Source organism: Archocentrus centrarchus, chromosome 22 (genome assembly GCF_007364275.1).
Source record: "Archocentrus centrarchus isolate MPI-CPG fArcCen1 chromosome 22, fArcCen1, whole genome shotgun sequence".
Taxonomy (NCBI): Eukaryota; Metazoa; Chordata; class Actinopteri; order Cichliformes; family Cichlidae; genus Archocentrus; species Archocentrus centrarchus.
Window position 1 is genome coordinate 17,493,332 of NC_044367.1, and position 18,521 is coordinate 17,511,852.

Sequence of the window (18,521 nt, forward strand, 5' to 3'; positions counted from 1 at the left end):
ACGCTGTGCAAATATATCCAGAAAAATGATTTGCCACTCTAAGATAGGATTTTTAAAGTTATCCAAGATGATCTTTTAAAAGTATTGGACTCAACTTACACTGGCAAACCACTTAAGGAATCCTGTTAAAATATAATTTAGAATTTAATTCATGTGATTGTCAGACCCCCCCCCCACACACACACACACACTTTCAGGGTTTGTTCCTGGTAGACTCCATGTGCTGTTTTACCTCCTGCAGATGCCATGAATGCAGACGATTCTTTAATCTTCATCAGGTGATGCTCAATATCCGGGTGGTGAAGCTATAATACTTGTGGTGTCATGTGCGCGCACATGCACTGGTGCCACACACCTCCCGTATTAACCCCGCGCACAGACAATGCAAAATAAAACAGCGTGGCAAGTAAATGTCTGAGTGACAAATATACAAGAATATTCTCAGCTGGTGCTACTCAAAGAACTGTTTGCTCTGTGGTCTTAAACAGAGTGTACAACTGCTCAAAAAGCAGGGTGTTATTGGCTCAGCACATATGCATATATGCACAGCTTCTCTCTCATTTTGTTCACAAGCAGTCCGGACAGCTTTTCCAGTCAGTCTGTTGTTGTTCTTCACTGATCAGCCCCACTGCATCAGCGGGACGTGCCTTGCTTAAGGGCATTTTCTTCACAGAGAAGAGGACAAGGATGTTCATGCCGACACCAGAAGATGACTTGTGGTATCACTGTTAAACTTATACAACAGTTAATCAGGTTGGGAAAACAAAAACAAACAAACAAACAAACAAACAAAAAAAACACCTACTGGAGCTGGGTGCTTCCCAAAAAAAGAGAAAGGAAAGGAAAAGACATTTATTGGAAAGTCATCCCATAAAGACACGAAGGTAAAAATGTGCTGAACTTTATGATTTCGTGTGTTAGAGCTGAAAATCTGCAACATTTGGGGTCAGATTAGAGAAAGCAGTGTGACCTTTTAACCACTGTCATGCTGAAACACCTGCTGCAGGAATCTGGGCCATCAGCTGATGTAAACCAAATGGTTTTAACACCACAACTTTCATTATGAGTATGTACACGAATCTTTCTCACATGACTAATATGTGTACAGTATCTGCATTCATGGGGACAACACTTACATGCACTTCTAATCCTCATTTGAATGTGTTTGCGTGTGCCTCATTAAGAGGTGTGCTTCCACGCAACCAGCCCGCTCACCAATGTCACCTTCATGGATGGCTCCATCGTAGGAGCATCCTTCAGAATGTAACAGATTAGCTTTGCAGGCAGGGATGTTGATTAGGTCATCACTTCCCAAGGTCACACCTACACACATCTAGCAGCAGGCCCACTGGCGTTAAAGCCCCCCACCTCTTCAGATCCTATAGAGCCTCGATTCGACCCCCTGCCTGCGTGCAGATCTGAATAAGGCCGAATAAGCCATATCCAACAGGATAAGCCTTATTGTAATACTCAGTGATGGAACAGGCTGCTTCGGCCCCTTCAGGCTTCCTTCACCCTGAACATCTCCGTGTTACATTACTTGAAGCGTTTCTAAGCTCCTGTAGACTCTTTAATCTACCACGGACCTTCAGCATGCTGCATTGTTGCCAGCTATGTTATGCAGTGACTGATGATCAGATCATAAATTTGAATGTGCACTCTCAACGCATGCTGGATTCCTTTAACTCAGGTGTTTTGTGTGACCAAAGTAGACTTTGTTTGTGTAACAAAGGCACTGTTCACCAACCCTTTTTGGGTGTGGGTGATAGTTGTGGGGATGCACCAAATAATAATGGAGCAAAACTGTTTTTACAGTTCTTATCACTGGCAGCTGCCTTTTCCAGTCCACACATCTCCCATGCTCTATCAGAGGACGCTTCTCTCCCCTAACAGTTCCACTTGGGGTTGCGCAATTGTTAGCTGTTAGTGCAGCAAGCACGCAAAAGATGGACTTGTATCTGCATGTGTACTAATTTTCCTCCACCGATTCTCTATGGGAGACAAATCTCCCTGCTGTACAGTGCTACATCTCTTTCTTTATTCCCCCTCCTCTCATGAGACAATGAGCACATTGAGGCAAATCTGTTTCCACAGCCTGTGAATGAGAGACAGCCAGCTTTGTTTTGCATGTGTGCGAGTGTGTGACAGAAAGCAAAAATTGTGCTTATGTGTGGACACACGCACACACACACGTGTGTATCCAATGTGTATGAGATGCCTACGTCATGCGTTCGCCATGTGACTCACTTGGTCTGGTGCAGGGTTTTAAGTAGTGAGTAAGAGCCCTTCTTCTCCCTCATACGTCTCCACTCACATTCTCTGAGGCCTGAACACAACACTCTTCCTCCGCCCCTACTCCCTCTCTGTTCATTGCCCAACAGGTTGCTCTGTCAATAATGAAAGTGCGCGAGTTTGACATCTGAGGTCCATTCAAAGGGAGACAAACACGAGAACAATAATCACCTGCCTATCTATTATTTCAGGAAATCAACAGAACACGCAAACATTTTTTTCCCTCCCCTTTGTTAGTTTCTCACAGATCTCACGAGGAAGCATGATTATTGTTTTCAAATAACAGCTCTGTCCTGGATTGTCTTTTTTGGTAACATGCTGGGATAGCTGCAGGTGAGCCATGGAAAAGATAGAGAACAGTAGTGCAGAGAGCATGAGATAGATAAACACGCAAGTGACGTCTGTGGTTGATGACTAATGCTGTTGTGACTCCAGTGCCTTCTCTTTCTTGTGAAACGCTAGAATAAAGGCTTTGTGAGGGTTCTGCAGGTTAGTTCCTATTGCGAGCCAGAAACATGGACAAATTATATTACTGCTCGTAGTGCTCACATACCACAGGTTTGGGCAGGTGCCTGTATGTCGAGATGTGAACAGATTTTGAGCCAAAAAGCTTTTGTCATATTTAAGCTGTCAGTGTCACAGGAGTTCGTTTAGATGACCAGCCAAAGAAGACATTTTTGTTGCAGTGCACAGTTGTTCTTGGACTTATTCCACCATCTAGTGGTAGTGCGCCTGCTGTTACATACTGCAGCTGCGAGACGGAGGAGCCCCCCCCCCCCCAACGAGAACACAAGAAGTGAAACAAATCGGCAAATGAGAAAATGCAAATTTTAAATATTTGTCATTTTCAAATTTGATTAATTTATTTATAGAAACACAGGATGTAGTAATTGCACACACAAAAAAGAAATTATAAAAAGGCAGCTTTGGGTGAAACTACATTGGCACAATATGAAGGAGAAATGAGAAAAATGCTCATTTAAACATATAGAGAGGAATTAGAAATGAGATAACTTTCTAAATTTACAAATTAAACAAAACAGAACGACAAAAAGAAGCTCAAGAAGAACAATATTTAATTAAATAGAAATTAATTCAGTAGCACCTTGTTCATTGCAAGGTCACTGTCATATACTGACTATATCAGTTGCTCCCCAGCAGATGTAGAAATACATTTCTTCCTCTTCAAAGTTCCCATATAGTCAATACCTGCAGTATTCCACAATACATCTGAGATCCATATGGGCACGGTATGTCAGTTTATATCTGGGAATGTTCTTATTTAATGCACTTAATCCCCTCTTGAAAAGCAGCACCACTTTGAAGTGTATTCAGCATTTGACTTCAACAGGTTCCTTCTTCATCCCATTGCGGCTCCGTCTTCTTCATCGTCCTCTTGCTCTGGGAGGCTGCCGGGACAGGGCTCCATGGTAACAGCGACGCCCATGCCGCTGCGTCCAACGGGCATGTCAGTGACGCACGTCCATTCATTTCTTTCAGGACAGTAGCATTCAACGGTGGACAGAAAGCCATGCTGGTTGAAACCTCCTAAATGGGACACACATTCAGAGACAAACACGCACATGTACACACAAACAGTCTGGTTAACAAAGCTGCTAATAAATAAAATTAGGGAACAGTTCAACAGTTGTATCAATGAATAATTATAAATCAATTATTCTGTCTTTAGGTGCTTTATTTCTCATTTCCTAAGTGGATTAGTAAACAGATTTTTAAGGCAAATTTGACTTTTTTTTATTTGAAGTTCATTTGCTGATGTCGTTCGTTAGGTCTTCCCAATGTGACATTTAATTTGCCAGCTGCATATCTGTTTACCATTAGCATCTGAACTGTACTTAACTCTATTTTATTAAACAACACAGTCAGTGAGCCAGATTAGGAATAAAACAGACTGCAGCTCACACTGTAGTAACAGAGCAACGCCTACTGATTTGCCTCCTGGTCCATCAGAGGGATTTAATTACTTAAGTAGTTCGTATTTAGGAGTCTGTGTTATGACATGCAGCAGAAATCTTACAGCCTTTTTTTAATTACAGTTATTACAATTTTATTCCTTAATGACACTGACAAGAACAACATGTTTCACTCAGCACTTGTTCAGATTCATGAAGTTGTAATATAGGCTTAAGTATATGAAAAAGTTCATATGCCTTCACACTTAGTAGCAATAAAAATAAACATGACTGACCGAAGACAAATATGCGTCCCTGGTGGACAGTGACTCCATGTGCACTGCGAGAGTACTGCATCGAGGCCCTGGGCTCCCAGGTGTTCCTGGCTATATTGTAGCGTTCCACAGAGGACAGCTGGCTCCGCCCATCATAGCCTCCTATAGCGTACAGGTAAGAGTTCGCACACACTAATCCTGCAAGCAAAAACAAAAGAAATTTGCAACATAAACATACCACATGCACTTTCTTGGTAAAGGTCAGATGAGAAGACTGAAACCACTTCATGATTATGGTTGTTTTTTTTTTTTTTAGCTTAAATCTGAATTAGTTTAATCTATATAAAGTCAGAGGTGTAAAAAAAATGACAGGTTGCAGTTTTACAGTGGGACTGTTTATTAGGAAAGTGCAGTGGAAAAATAACATATTAATCAGTGACCTTTTGAGGTGCTGATAGGTCAGAATTTATAATGTTGAGCACAAAGTTAGTGCTACCTTTCTGTTTCCTGTTTTATGCCAAGCTGCTGGCAGCCTTATTTTGGGCAAAGGTCAGAAAGAGTATAAGAGATTATGTGACACTACTAAAGACAAGCATGAAAAAAGGTACACACACACACTAAATGTGTCTAAATCTCAACCTGTTTCTCATAAGAGGCAGAAATACCCACAAACTCACCCAGTCCGCTGCGTACAGTGTTCATGGGAGCCAGCTGTTGCCAGGTGTTAGTGTCAGGCTGATATTTCTCAGCTGTGTTCCAGCGGTTCTGTCCATCATAGCCCCCCGCTACATACAGGGCCCCCCCGCACACCGCCACCCCGGCTCCCAGGCGAGCCACCGACATTGGACAAACAAAGGACCAGCGATTAGACTCCGGATCCCACCTGCAAACCAAACAGCATTTGTGCAGTGCATGCAGAGCACTTAGTGCCACGATAATCTGTTGACAAGTCCTAATGACATTACATATTAGTCAATTTAAATAATCGAATTAATGTATCAGTGCCGCAAACTTTAAACTGATTCAGTACGAGGAGGCTGTGTGCGGCAACCCTCTCAGTCTACACAAGCAGTCAACTTTAAGTGGATTAGGTTAATCTGGCAACCATGTTTGGCAACTATGAATAAGCTGTAGTTGAAGCCAAAGATGTTGCAACACCAGAGAGAGCAGAGAGAGACAAGAAAGTCCCATTGTGTCCTTGGAGAAAACCGGCTGAATTAATATTAAAACAGCTTGGCATAAAGAGTGGCGGCAGGAGGAGACAGCTGTGCAATTCAAGGATGGGGGAAAAAAAAAAAAAGCCTGCCTACCAGCACCTCTCAAGTAATTTAATGACCAGATACAAAAACTAGATCCATTTTCACATCTAACTCTCAGCAGGAAAAAAAAAAAAAAAAAAAAAAAAGGATTATATATATATATATATATATATATATATATATATATATATAAAAACACACACAGACTCAAGACAGAATCAACATGAGCAGATTGGACAACATGTACTCTGACTGGTTAATGATTAAAAGCATGTTGGCACAGTTGCTGGCAATGGCGTATTCCACCTGTAATCTGCTGATAGGAGTGTGGCTTATATTGCATCACTTGTCCTTTAATGTTGGCAATGTGCCTTTGAAAAAGCAGCACTAAATTCCAGTCACTTCTCAGTCATCGAGCTGACGGTGACCCTGCACTATGATCACTGAAATTTCTGCCTCTACAGCAAGGCGCACATTGCTGGCAAATTAGAGCAAGGAGATACGACTCCCTGCTGAGTTTCCTGCATGTTGCTTGGATTCATTTGGGAAGCATCCTCAGGAGAAGAGCCTTTTCTGCCAACATTTATTACTATAAAAGTTCTCATCTCCTTTGATGTGTTTCACATTCAATTTTCATTTCAATACTTTTATCAGCTTTCATTATATTATGCAGCTTCTCAGAAGATTTCCAACTGGCCTCTGATGAGTTCTAATAATTCTCTGGTGACTAGCATCTTTTAGATTTTTTTCCATTTCAATATCACAAAATGCTTAAGGTCACATTTGTTCTTTAGATATCAAAAAGAAAGCGAATAATATCAGTACAAAGTGTCATTCTCAAGTTTTTCCTGTTAGTAAATTAACCTACATTAAAGCATTAAATCCTCTTCTTGCAGCAACAAGATGTAAAGTATTACCAAACAGATCTACATTCCTAAGAATTTGTCTGAACATGTTTTGAAAGACCTCATGTTTTTGATGTTATGATGTCTAATTAGGCTAAGAGGAATACCAGCAAATTCTTGACTGCTCCGTTGAATAGCAGCCATTCATTTAATCGCTCTCATGCCATTTCCCATACATGTGCCAAGGTAACTGCACTTCTAAGAAACTGCATTATAAGAAGAAAACCCGTGCTTCCGCATTCACCCTATTTAACACAATTTTAATGAAGTCAAATTACTTGGAGTGTTGAGCTAAATGCGTAAATCATCAAATAACAGCACTAAATGTCTCACCTTTCCACCGTGTTGTGGTGTATCGAGCCCTGGGAGCCGCCGATGGCATAGATGCAGCCATCCACAACACCCACTCCGACCCTGTTCCTCGGGATGTTGAGGGAGGCTCGCTGGCTCCACTGGTTGGTCATGGGGTTGTAGCAACACAGAGCATTGGACTCTGTGTTGGTTTGAAGTGACAGGTTTCTGCCTCCAACCTGAGTTTAAAAAAAACAAACAGTTTATGTTGATCATACAGAAAAGTGAGAAAATAAACTGCACTCAGTGGCCACTTCATTTGGTATCCCTCACTACAACTGGGTTTGACCCCCTTTTGAATTCAGAACTGCATTAATTCTTCATAAATTCAACAAGGTGCTAGAATACCGTTCCTCAGAGATTTTGGTCAATATTGACATGATAGCATCACACACGTTGCTGCAGATTTGTTGATGATGGGAATCTCCTCTTCCACCACATCCCAATGATGCTTACTGAATTGGGATCTAGTGACTGTGGAGGTCATTTGAGAACAGTGAATTCACTGTAATGTTCAAGAAACCAGTTTAAGATGAATTGACATGATGTGTTATCCTGCTGGAAGCAGCCATCAGAAGATGGGCACACTGCGGTCACAAAGGGATGGAAATGGTTAGACTCATCAGATTTGGTGAGCCTTCATCTACTTCAGGGTTCAATGTGTTGTGCATTCAGACATGCTCCTCTGCATAATGTGGTTAGTGTTGCCTTCCTATCAGCTAGAAGCCATCTGGCCATTCTACTCTGACCTCTGCGAGAGAACTGGCACTCGATATTTTCACTTTTTCGGACCACTCATACTCATTTCATTGATGGTATGATAACTGATGCAACATACAGTGTAGAGCAGTCCAAACACTGCGCAGGCTCCCAGACCACTGCATGGGGTCCCCATGTCAGCCAGTTTTATCCACACATTCCTTCTGGGATCATAAGCCTCCATGGAGGCCAGAGAGTGCTGCCGGTATCTGAACAGAGAAACGAAAGTAGTGATTGGCTAGTTAATAAGCTGAATGTCCAGCATAAATAACCAGTTTTTCATGGAAGCATGTGACATAACTTTGCATGCTTTTGTTTTTGTTTTTTTTATACATTCTTTAAAAGGGATGCAAACCTTTCTCATATAAAAGGTACAGAAAGAAATTGGCATAATATTATTTGTGCAAAGTTGATGCTGAAATTTGGTCTCAATCAGTAGAAAACAGTCATCTGCTCTTCCTTATGCCAATACGCACTGATCGCTATGATTGTGTCTGTGTTTCCACAACAGCATCATACCATAAAAAAACAGGTCTATAAAACAGAACATCATGACCATAAAATAAGTTAAAAGAGCTCAATCGAGTAACAAGCCAAAAACCATCTAATTGCTAGATTAAATATTTGGGGGCACACAAAGAAGACAGCTTAGTGTTCTCCATTAAAGTTTTAAGCAAACAAGATGACAGTGTAGGGATCATTTTTCTTATGGTAAGAGTAAGTCATAGGAGTTTTCTATGATAAACAAAGCACATGACAAACAGGAGCCCAGAAAGCAGCGCTCCTCTGCAAAGACGACAGACTGCAACTTCCTAATTAGCCACCAGGTGGCAGACTGAGTCGCTTTCTCAATTCATGATAAAATAGTCTAAGCTCACTGCCATCATAAAGTATTGTCTGACAAATAATGATCAATACATGACAATCAAATCCTCAAAATATTTGCTATGCTGAGCATATACAGTATGAGATAATTACCCGCCAGCCACATAGATGAGTTGAGTTCCACGATTAGGAGCAGGAGGAAGCTTCCTCAGTGTCATATCCTGGAAGATTTTAGACAGGAAGTCCTTACAGGAATTGGCCTAAAGATAAGACAGGACACAAAATAAAGATATGCAAAAAAGAAAAAAAAAAAAAGGTCATTTCAATTTTTTACACTTTCATAACAAAAGAACTATACAGAACATTAGCTTTTTATGAGGACCGCTGTGGTTTACCTTGCTGAGGATGGGACAGGACAGCAGCTGGTTCTTCAGGAACTTAGGAGGCAGCGCATAGATATGAACTGCATTCAAGAGGGCATGCAAATAGGGGGCTCTGCCCTCCATATCCCAGCGCACCCAGTCTGTACAGGCCTTATACACCTGATAAGGATTTTATTAAAACATATCAACATACAGTTTGTTATTTACATCTAATGGCAGACTTATTTAGGTATATTTGGGAATTTGTGACAATAATTAAAAATAATTAAAATAAAAAATATGAATTAAACTTTGCAGACCAGTATATCATACTTGATTTTTTACCAAAATAGTACAACAGTGTAATATGGCTCTCATTCACATATGAGCTTATTTTAACATCACACACCTCAGACTCACAGAGCACCTTGAGACTGTCCTGACTGATGAGCTCCAGCAGCTGGCAGTGAGAAAGGCTGAAGAATTCCTCCTCTTTGGTTACCTTAAACAGAGAGGCATCAGAAGACCTTCTTAGATTTTACTGACTTAAAGTTTAAGAATTACTTCCATTCATGTGAATCAGCAGGTATGCAGCAAAGGGAGAAATCAGAGATGAGAGAGAGATTTAGAAAATATTCACACTCCGAAAGGTAGATCCCATAATTTCACAAAAGATGCAACAGGAGATGCCAGAATAAGTATTGGCAAAAAGTGTATGAAGGCCTAGCAGTGACTAGGTGACTTAATTTGTTCTTGAGACAGACAGATAGGTGGAGTTGGTTTTTAGGTAAGCATTTAAGTCTGACAATGACTCTCAGTTCTCAAGAGTATGTGAGGTATTCAGAAACAAAGAAGAATAGTAGCCAGTGAGCTCGGTCTCTAAGGTGTGCATAACTATGTGTGGAAAACCAAAACACAAAGCTGCATTGGTTGCCTTCAATCAATTAACTTGACACACACACACACACACAGACACACAGACACACAGACACACACACACACACACACACACACACACACACACACACACACACACACACAAAGAACATGTCCACTTAATTGGTTGAGCTACGTACAGCTAGTTAGTTAAAATAGGTTACTGCCAGATTGGACTTGTTCTAATGCTCTCCACCCTTGGGTGGAATTTGACTTGCAATGCCAGTGTTCCCAGATAGGAAGGGTGTCTTTTGACAAGGTGTTGCCCACAGATGTCTCCCTGAGAGAAGAGGGCTCTTTGGTGTGTTAAGAGCAGCATGTTAATACATCCAAGTATGGCCCCTGCACCCAGCTGTGGCGTTTCAGATATGAGGTCCGTTCATAAGGGCAGAAGTGGATCTACGTATTTACATTGTGAAGAATACCCAGGCTCTCTGTTCTTATCCATTCCAAGACATGCATTCTGGTGATACTACAGGATTTGATGGTCCCCCGTGGCCTCTCGGTGGGCAGCACAGTCATGGCATGCCTAGATAATCTCCACAGGATCCCTCACAGCTCTCTTGAGGAGAGCAGAAAGAGGGTAAATAGTTGGTGCCCAGAACTGTGGTAGCTGCATAACTACCTGTTAAGAGGTTAAATTTTTAATAGGAAAGGTTCTGAACCCCAAGCATGGTGGCAACAATCAGGCTCTAATCTTAAAGGTTCAGTTCCACAGATAGCAGATAAACCACCACATGGGTGCAGTAGTGTACAACAACAACCTGGGACAACCATGAGCACTGCACTTCAGCATTTTCAGTGGTCAACCTCTTTTTGCCATGTGAGAATGACTTTTCAGGAAAGATCCCTTTTATAAGAATAACTGCATGTTCATGCTGCTGCGTGTGCTCACGTGGCTTACCTCACTGAAGTGTGTATTGATGTACTCTCGGCTCCGTTGATGCAGTTCTGTGCAGCCAATCTCCTCTGCAAAGCGGGCGATGCCAATGACATTAGCTGCCTCTAGGTGTTTGATGAGGTAATCACAACATGCCTTTGCCACATCCTCCATCTGATACCTTGTAGAATAACAGAAACAGCGGAACATTAAAACAGACTTCACACAACACAGTGGTCAAGTGTTTAAGTATATTTACCTCATCGCAGCCAAAAGAACATGCAGCACACACTTTTCTCCCACTGTGATGTGAGAGGTGTAGGCAAAGTCAATAAGTCTTCCGACCACCTCAGGGCAGACATCACGCAGGGTGACCTCTGAAGCATGGCACTCTTTGAAGCTGCTCGTAAACATGGCTCTGAAGTAGGGGCTACAAGAGGCCAGTACCACTTTATGGACCTTTAAAAAAAAAAAAAAAAAAGTGTTTGAGATGATAATGAAACACTGGAAACGTGGCCAACTCTAATAACAATCTTAGTTATACAAATGAAACATAAGGAAATTACTGAGACCATGTACCATTGTAGTTTAAATTTAATTAATTCCAATTGCTACACCAAATAGCAAAAACTCCATTTTGATTCTAAAAAAATGTCAAAATATGGCCCACTACCTTAAAATCCACCGTCCTCTCCTTGTATGTGACGTGTAGCACCAGGTCACACAGCATTTCCTTCTGTCTGAACTCATCCATGGCTTTCAGGGCTCTTGAAGCATGAGTCTCAACAGTGTAGTCAAGATACCCAGACCCACGCATAGAGGGAACCACGATAGCTGAAAAATCTGAGTCACGCGTTGGACGTTTCTTCTTCTTAGGGCAGTGCATTATGGGGAAAATACACTTTAGATTTATCTTTTCAGTGATTGGGAATTTTGACCTGTTCAGTCAGTTTTTTACAGTTAAATGTTTTGAGTTCTTATCCCATTGGGGTCAGACTTTCAACAGCGGAAATTCCTATGGCCTTTAACTCATCAGTGTAAAAGCTACAGTATGCAAATATCCTCAGTTTCTCCATTTTGGCAAAAAAATTAACACAAAAATCTTTCTTTAGCAAGTTACCATTCACCTGCATAATAGTACATTCCACTGGGGACCATTGGCACAGCCGGCGGGCAAACTAAAGCGTCCAGCTGCTGCAAAATATAAGCTCAGGTCAAGCGTTTCTCTGCAAAAATACAGTGGGGAAACATACTGGTAAACTGATGGTGAACCACACGAGGCTCGCTCCTCCACGTATCCGGACACATCTGGCATGACTGACAACATTTGTGTCACACAGTTCCCAATGCAAAAGCAATGATCATTAAATTTCTTTTGGTCCAGATTTGACGTAATTCGGGGTTCTCAATGTAATCCATCCTGACGTTTCCAGAAGTCTTCTGCCATTTAGCGTTTCACAGGAAAAAGGGAAGTGGTTGGCAAATGTGTGTAACTGCAATCAGTTGTATTATAGCAGGGATTTTTCTTCAGCCCATGCAATGTTCATCCTGGAGAGAAGAGGGTAAAAAAAAAAAAAGAAAAAATTAAGAAAGCTGAGTTTTTCAGTGGTTTGAAAAGAAGCAAACAGAATCTAAATCACCTGAGAATATGACATTTTTACTTGTGCATATGTGGATGTGTGATTGCCACACACTTCAAGTTTCACTTCCTTACAACTGAATTTAAAAAAAACAAAAAAAAAAACATTTTTGCTGAAATGCTTTATGACACAGCTTTTACACAAGGAAATGGTCAGTGGTTTTGATTTCCTCAAAGAGCTTTACAAACTACATGTTCACATATCCAGTCACCATATGAAGACGTTATAATTATTCTACTGCTTTAAAATGTTATTTCATTTCTATTGCTTTATTTGATCTGAGGCTTCAATATGAGGTAAACATATTTTATCCTCATAGACTGACACCCAGCTAAATACAAATTTCTTAGGACAACTTTTGAAGATGCCTTTCTGCCAGTCATGATGACATCATTTAAATAGCTTAAAAGGGGGGGGGGGGGGGGGGGGGGGGGGGGGGGTTTCAAATAACTATTATTTTTTATTATCAGTTATTTTATTGTATTTTTTTTATTAATTCAGTGGTTGTTTCATCACAATATTAAGCAAAGAGTGGATTTCAAAACAATTTCAGTTGGCTGTCATATACGACAAAAAAACACAATTAGTCTGAGTAGGTGGCAGTTTTTCTTGAAAACGATTCGATAATCAGTCCTTCTCAAACTGCTTGTTAACCACTGAAAAGCTCATTGTTGCAGCTCTAAAAAGAACGCTGTCATTTCTCACTTGATGAGCCTGATAACTTGACCAGTTACAGCCCTCCCAGCTCTCTTCATAAGGCTCAGTGTGCCGTCTGTGTGTGAGTCACAGAGGAGTGATTGATAATGCGCCGAAAGCAGCTGACTGATAAACATACAAATTCCCACTATTTAAAGCAACAGGGGGCATAAATGAGGGTATACATTCCAGCAGACACCAGAAGCTGTCACTGACCAACCACGCTTCTGTTTTTTTGTTTTCCAAATTCACTTTTATGTCTCTACCACCGAGAGCAAAACCAACTCTCAGTGTCAGAGCAAGCTGGTATCATCACACAGTTCATCTCTGTACTGAAAGGTTAACACTAATGACATTTATTTGTCCCTGATATTTAAGAGAAGTGAAATTACACTACCAGATAATAACTTTCAAACAATCATCTTATCAGCTCACAGGCAGGACACCCTGGACAGGCCACCAGCCTATCGCAGAGCTAACACAGAGACCAACCATTCACACCTGTGGCCAGTTTAGAACCACCAGCCTGAGCCAGAGTGCCTGAAGAGAACCCACACAAGTGCAAGGAGAACATGCAAACTCTATTTTTTATTTTATTTTTTTTTAAATGATCAATTGCCCTTACAACATTTATAACTCTTTATAATGTTGCATGAAGATAATAATTAAAAACGGTTATTAAAAGAACTGTGACTCACCTGGACACACCAAACTATGTAGCTATCAGACGCACAATATTTAACTCACAGACTTTGATGTATAAAGTGCAGATTTACAGCTTTAATTCAAGAGGTTCAAACATTTTGCAGTAATTATTTAGGAATTACAGCCACTTATATACACAGTCACCCCCTTTTTCAGGGGCTCAGAAGAAATTGGACGAATGACTTATAGGCAGTTTCATGGCCAGATGAGGCCTATCACCTCCCCTCATTAATTCATGACAAATGAAACTGATAAAACATCTGGAGTTGATTCTAGGTGTTGAACTTGTATTTTGTATCACTCTCAATATGAGGTCCAAAGAGATGTTGATGCATTGGAATCACTGACGCTAAAGATTGAGTGAGAAGTTCTCATGAACTGATGGTGGAAACACTTATTAAATAAATGGTTATTAATATGACCGGCTTTCATTTTTCTGGAAGCCAATTTGTTTGCCCTGAGTTTTGCTTTTGTTACATCTCACCTTACAAAATGTATTTACCTTTTATTTAAAAGACATGTAAAAGGTTTTCTGTAAAAAGGTCAAAAGCTAATTAGAACAATGAACATGCTAAGCTTTCAAATTACAAAAAAAAAAGCAAGTATATGAGGATAAAAACCAAGTATTTTGAAGCATGCCTGAGTACACAGAACAGCACAACTAGACCAAGTGCTTCTCAAGCAAACAGTAAAATCTCTGCATTCCACAGCGTCAGTCGCTGTTGCAGCTTGAAGCAGAACAAATCAGCTCATGAGTCAGAGAGGACTTCTGTTATCATGCCTGAGAGATACAGTGCATATGTCGGTGTAAGAACCCTTGGAACCATCAAACATGTGAGCATTAAAACAGACAAACCCCGACCCTGCAGGAGTCAAAACCACATATTTACAAAAAATATCACAGCTTGGTGCTTTTTTAGTGACTCGCATGCATGATCAAAATACAATTTCAACACACATTTTGGGAGTATTTTTACTAATCAAAGCAAAGGGTGATTTGGAGTGAAGGAGTACAGCTTTGCAGAGTTGCACAATCAAATTCTACTCAGCCCCGAGCTACCCCACATCCCACTGTACAGTTAAGTCAGCCTATTTGCAGGTCATATGACCAAAAGGGGCAGTAGAGCAGCACAAGGAAAGAAATTTTGAGGGAAGCATACCTTAGGCAAGAAAGAAAAATAAGATAGCAGTAAAGTGCTTAGATTTAGATGAAAAAAAAAGATAAGAGGGGGAAGTCCACTCCAGGAGGGAGTAAAACAGTAACACTGATATGACACTAGCTCTGACTAGCTTATTGATTTTAGCTAGATCTGAAAGATCTGTTTGATCAAGGTCCTAATCAGTAGCCCCACAGGTGGGAGTGATGTTTAGTTTAGCCATATTTATTCATCCAACATCTTGATTCAGTTTAAGGAGTTATTATTTTTTAAGAAGTTCTGTAGTATTTGTCAGATGAAAATCATACTTCTGACAATAAAACAAAGAACCATTGTAACGCATTGATTCTGGCTACAGATGAGTTTGCTTTTTATAAATCGCAGGCATTTCTTAGTGCAGAATTTCTAAGAAGAAGCAACTGAGGCAGTTAACCATTTACAGATCGCTTCCGGACATACAGGACAGTGCAGTAACTCTGCAGTCAGTTCTGACCTGTACGTGACTTATCTTGCTTTGCAAAAAGAGGGAAGACTCTCCTGCTTAAAGCTGAAACATACATTTTCCTAAACTGCTGAGCTCTAGTGAGTGCACATCTTTAGAAGTGCTTTGTAACAGCAGTGACAAAAGCTCCTCTGCTGTGTCATCTTTCATATCACCGTTTTCTTGAGTCAAAGGTTGGTGATGACAAAAGCAGATTTTTTCACAAAAAAACAAAAGCAAAAAAAAAAAAAAAAAAGAGGAAGATTGGAGCACCACTGTAGGACTGTAATGTTTTAAAGAATTGCAACATAACTCAGCCATAGCAGCCCAATAGAAGAAAAAAAAAAAAACATACTCATAAGCCATCTTCTCCTGTGCACAGCAGCCCTGAATTTTGTAGACAAAAGTGAATGTGACAAAACAAATGTCTGACACGGACATTAAAACGTTTGTATCACGGCTGCTCCCAAGTCATCCAAAGTCCATATGATGTCCAATTGCCCCTACTTGGGAATAACGCTCATAACTGTCCGAGTAACTGAGCATAATATATTCTGCCTCCTGCACAGAGCACTTCACAACCAAACCAAAAGAAGTAGTCATATTTCTAGATGTGATAATGCCTCTAAAGTGGACTCTCTCTTGAGTGGACTATGCGGCCGTAATGGGTTAGGCTACCATCTGAATGTCGCAGCAGAAATTGAGGCTCATCATACCAGGCAACATTTTGCCACGTTCAGTCACCTCAAATCCCCTTTTCTCCCCTATTCTCAGTTTGAACTTCAGCAGATCATCCTGACCACGTCTACATGCCAAAATGCACTGAGTTGCTGCCATGTGTTTGGCTGATTAGATATTTGCATGTGCAGTTGAATTGGTGTACCTAATAAAGTAATAAAGAACTGTAGTTGCTTTGTGTGTGTGTCATTTAATCAAACACAGAAACAATAATCACACAACAGGTTTTCTGTGACTTGTGTATCTTTTTCCTCTTCCTCCTTCTTCTCAGCATTATTATAAAATTATGCCGATTTACAAATTAAACAACTTGCATCTTAAACGTAATTAAATTAATAAGTCAATAGTAAATGTATTTGCAGCTATTTTAAAAAATACTTATCCCCTTTTACTCATTAAAAACATTTTACATTTCAGTTTAAACATTAACATTTTAATACAAGACAAAAAAAAAAACGGTCTGAGGACTGTTAATGGGACTTTTTCTGACTTAATTAAGAAAATATTTGAATTATTGCCGCTGAATCTTTCCGTTGAATCAGTCAGTGTTTAAAGTGCAGGACCACAGAAAATAGAGACGTCTTGAAAACGTGTTTTCTTGCGACAAAATAATTAAAACAAACAAACAAATACCCAGCAAATGCTCACAATTGAGCAGCTTGTCCTGAACAATAAGCAACAGTTGTAATTCAAAGGCGCGGGAACACATTTCTGTGTGAATTTTATAATTTGGTCTTACATTTCATGAAGATATTTTGGAAGTAACAAATGAAATCGGCTTAAATGATAATAGTAAAGTGCCAAATAGTGCCACTGCACAGCAGTGGCACTATTTGTACTCACACTTTGTACTCCGCCTGCCCAAGCGCCGAAGAGCAAAAGTTTCAATTCCTCTTTATGAGTCTGCGCAGCAGGAGAGGAAATAAACTACTGATCAACAACAGCCGGACAAACTAGCGGCTGTGGTAGCAGCCTGCCGATGAACGCTGTTAATATTGGAATAGTAATGTCACGAGTGCTGCTGGAAGGATCAGAAACTCACGAGAACCGTCTCTAGATATCACGACGAGCCCCCCACCCGCGCGCGCACCCCCCAAACCCGAAAGGGCGCGTCCGCTGTTTTTATTTTCTCACAGCTGCAGATTTACTTACCTACACAAACACCTGATCGACAGCTGTTAAAACTCCACGTAACGAGAGAAGGGCGCGCGTTCACTACCACAGAAACCAGCTCAAGGAATTGAAGGAAGATTTGCTCAGTCACCGCGATAGGTGTTCCCCGGTGTTTCGCTTTCTATCCTCCCAGGAAACCCGCACATCTGCCGTTCTCCACGTCAGGGGGAGAAATGTGCAGTTGCGAGCGTCGTCGGTGCTCTGCGTCGCTGAGGGCCGGCGTTCAAAGGCTGTGGTGGTAGCGGCGGCGGCGGCGTTGGGGGAGGAGGAATATACACCAACATGACTCTGCAACTTTTCACTCCGCAAACATTGTGGCAATAACTACGCATGTTCAGACCTACATGGCAACAAGTCGGACGCCGCATTCCTCAAAGTGAAACTGAATTTAGGCTGGGGAAGGACAGCAATGATATAACAGTTACGCAGGAATAAAAACAACAACAACAACACATCTTTATGCAAGCCAAACAGTATCTCAGGATAGTGAACTGCAAAGGAAATCCACATTTCCTGCAGTCGGTTCGGCTGAATTAAGATCAGGACCGTTTCAGATTAGTCCCGTGTTTTCTTCATACTTTAGAGCTTTTAGATGCATGCTTAAGTTCATTATGCTGATATACCACACAAGGATGCCATTTGTTTCATCTGTGCAAAAGACCTCAGCATTTTATGGCTTGACAATATGCAGTTTGAGCATATTCTGTCAGGCTCCTTTATGTTTTTTGTTCTCTATAATTCCCTAGGATTACCTTGATCTTGGAGAAGCTTGTCTGTTCTGAAGTTTTCCCTCTGTTCAGTCTGTGGTCAGCTTTTTTTTAAATTTCCATCCAGATGAGTTGGCCTTATACTTCCAGATAATTTAACTGTCATCGCGGGAACAAAGGGTATTAAAGCCTTTACTTTAACCATGCTTGGGGGTTATTTTCTTCCTTTTCCGCTTAGACATGTTTCCCTTTTCCCATCTCTTTGTTTCACAAAACAATACCAAACAGTTCAATACTTTCTCTTCTTCTTCTAATTTGAAATGAATTAGTGGCATTTTATAAGGACAACTGAACAAAAGTCTGCTTGAAATGAAACGTCCACATGCCACCACTTCCAAGGGTTGTCAATAATTTTATCCAAGCTGTTTTAGAAGATCTTTGTAGAATGTCAGAGACTTCAAGAACTC

General features: G+C 40.7%; 1 protein-coding gene across 2 annotated transcripts; it reads right to left on the minus strand.

The window, feature by feature from the left end:
- Nucleotides 1–3,173: 3,173 nt before the first annotated feature.
- On the minus strand, nucleotides 3,174–17,615 carry keap1a (kelch-like ECH-associated protein 1a). 2 transcript variants are annotated; one of them, XM_030719455.1, is made up of 12 exons: nucleotides 17,327–17,615; nucleotides 11,431–12,305; nucleotides 11,017–11,216; nucleotides 10,782–10,938; nucleotides 9,351–9,443; nucleotides 8,975–9,121; nucleotides 8,733–8,839; nucleotides 7,834–7,963; nucleotides 6,978–7,174; nucleotides 5,158–5,363; nucleotides 4,502–4,678; nucleotides 3,174–3,840 (listed from the first exon to the last, which is right to left on the minus strand). In XM_030719455.1, the coding sequence occupies exons 2-12, from the start codon at nucleotides 11,641–11,643 to the stop codon at nucleotides 3,653–3,655; spliced, it is 1,815 nt and encodes a 604-aa protein (XP_030575315.1). In that variant the 5' UTR covers nucleotides 11,644–12,305; nucleotides 17,327–17,615; the 3' UTR covers nucleotides 3,174–3,652. The 2 variants fall into 2 exon arrangements, with proteins under 2 accessions (XP_030575315.1, XP_030575316.1); XM_030719456.1 differs by lacking the exon at nucleotides 17,327–17,615 and adding an exon at nucleotides 17,018–17,078.
- Between the last annotated feature and the right edge of the window lie 906 nt (nucleotides 17,616–18,521).

What these genes read in the sequence shown, in the direction of transcription:
- keap1a (XM_030719455.1), bottom strand. Translation starts at nt 11,643, where the DNA reads ATGCACTGCCCTAAGAAGAAGAAACGTCCAACGCGTGACTCAGATTTT. An exon ending in AGGTGCTCTGTGAGTCTGAG is followed by an intron (nt 9,122 to 9,350) that starts GTGTGTGATGTT and finishes AATCCTTATCAG; the next exon opens with GTGTATAAGGCCTGTACAGA. An exon ending in CACCACAACACGGTGGAAAG is followed by an intron (nt 5,364 to 6,977) that starts GTGAGACATTTA and finishes TTTGGTTTGCAG; the next exon opens with GTGGGATCCGGAGTCTAATC.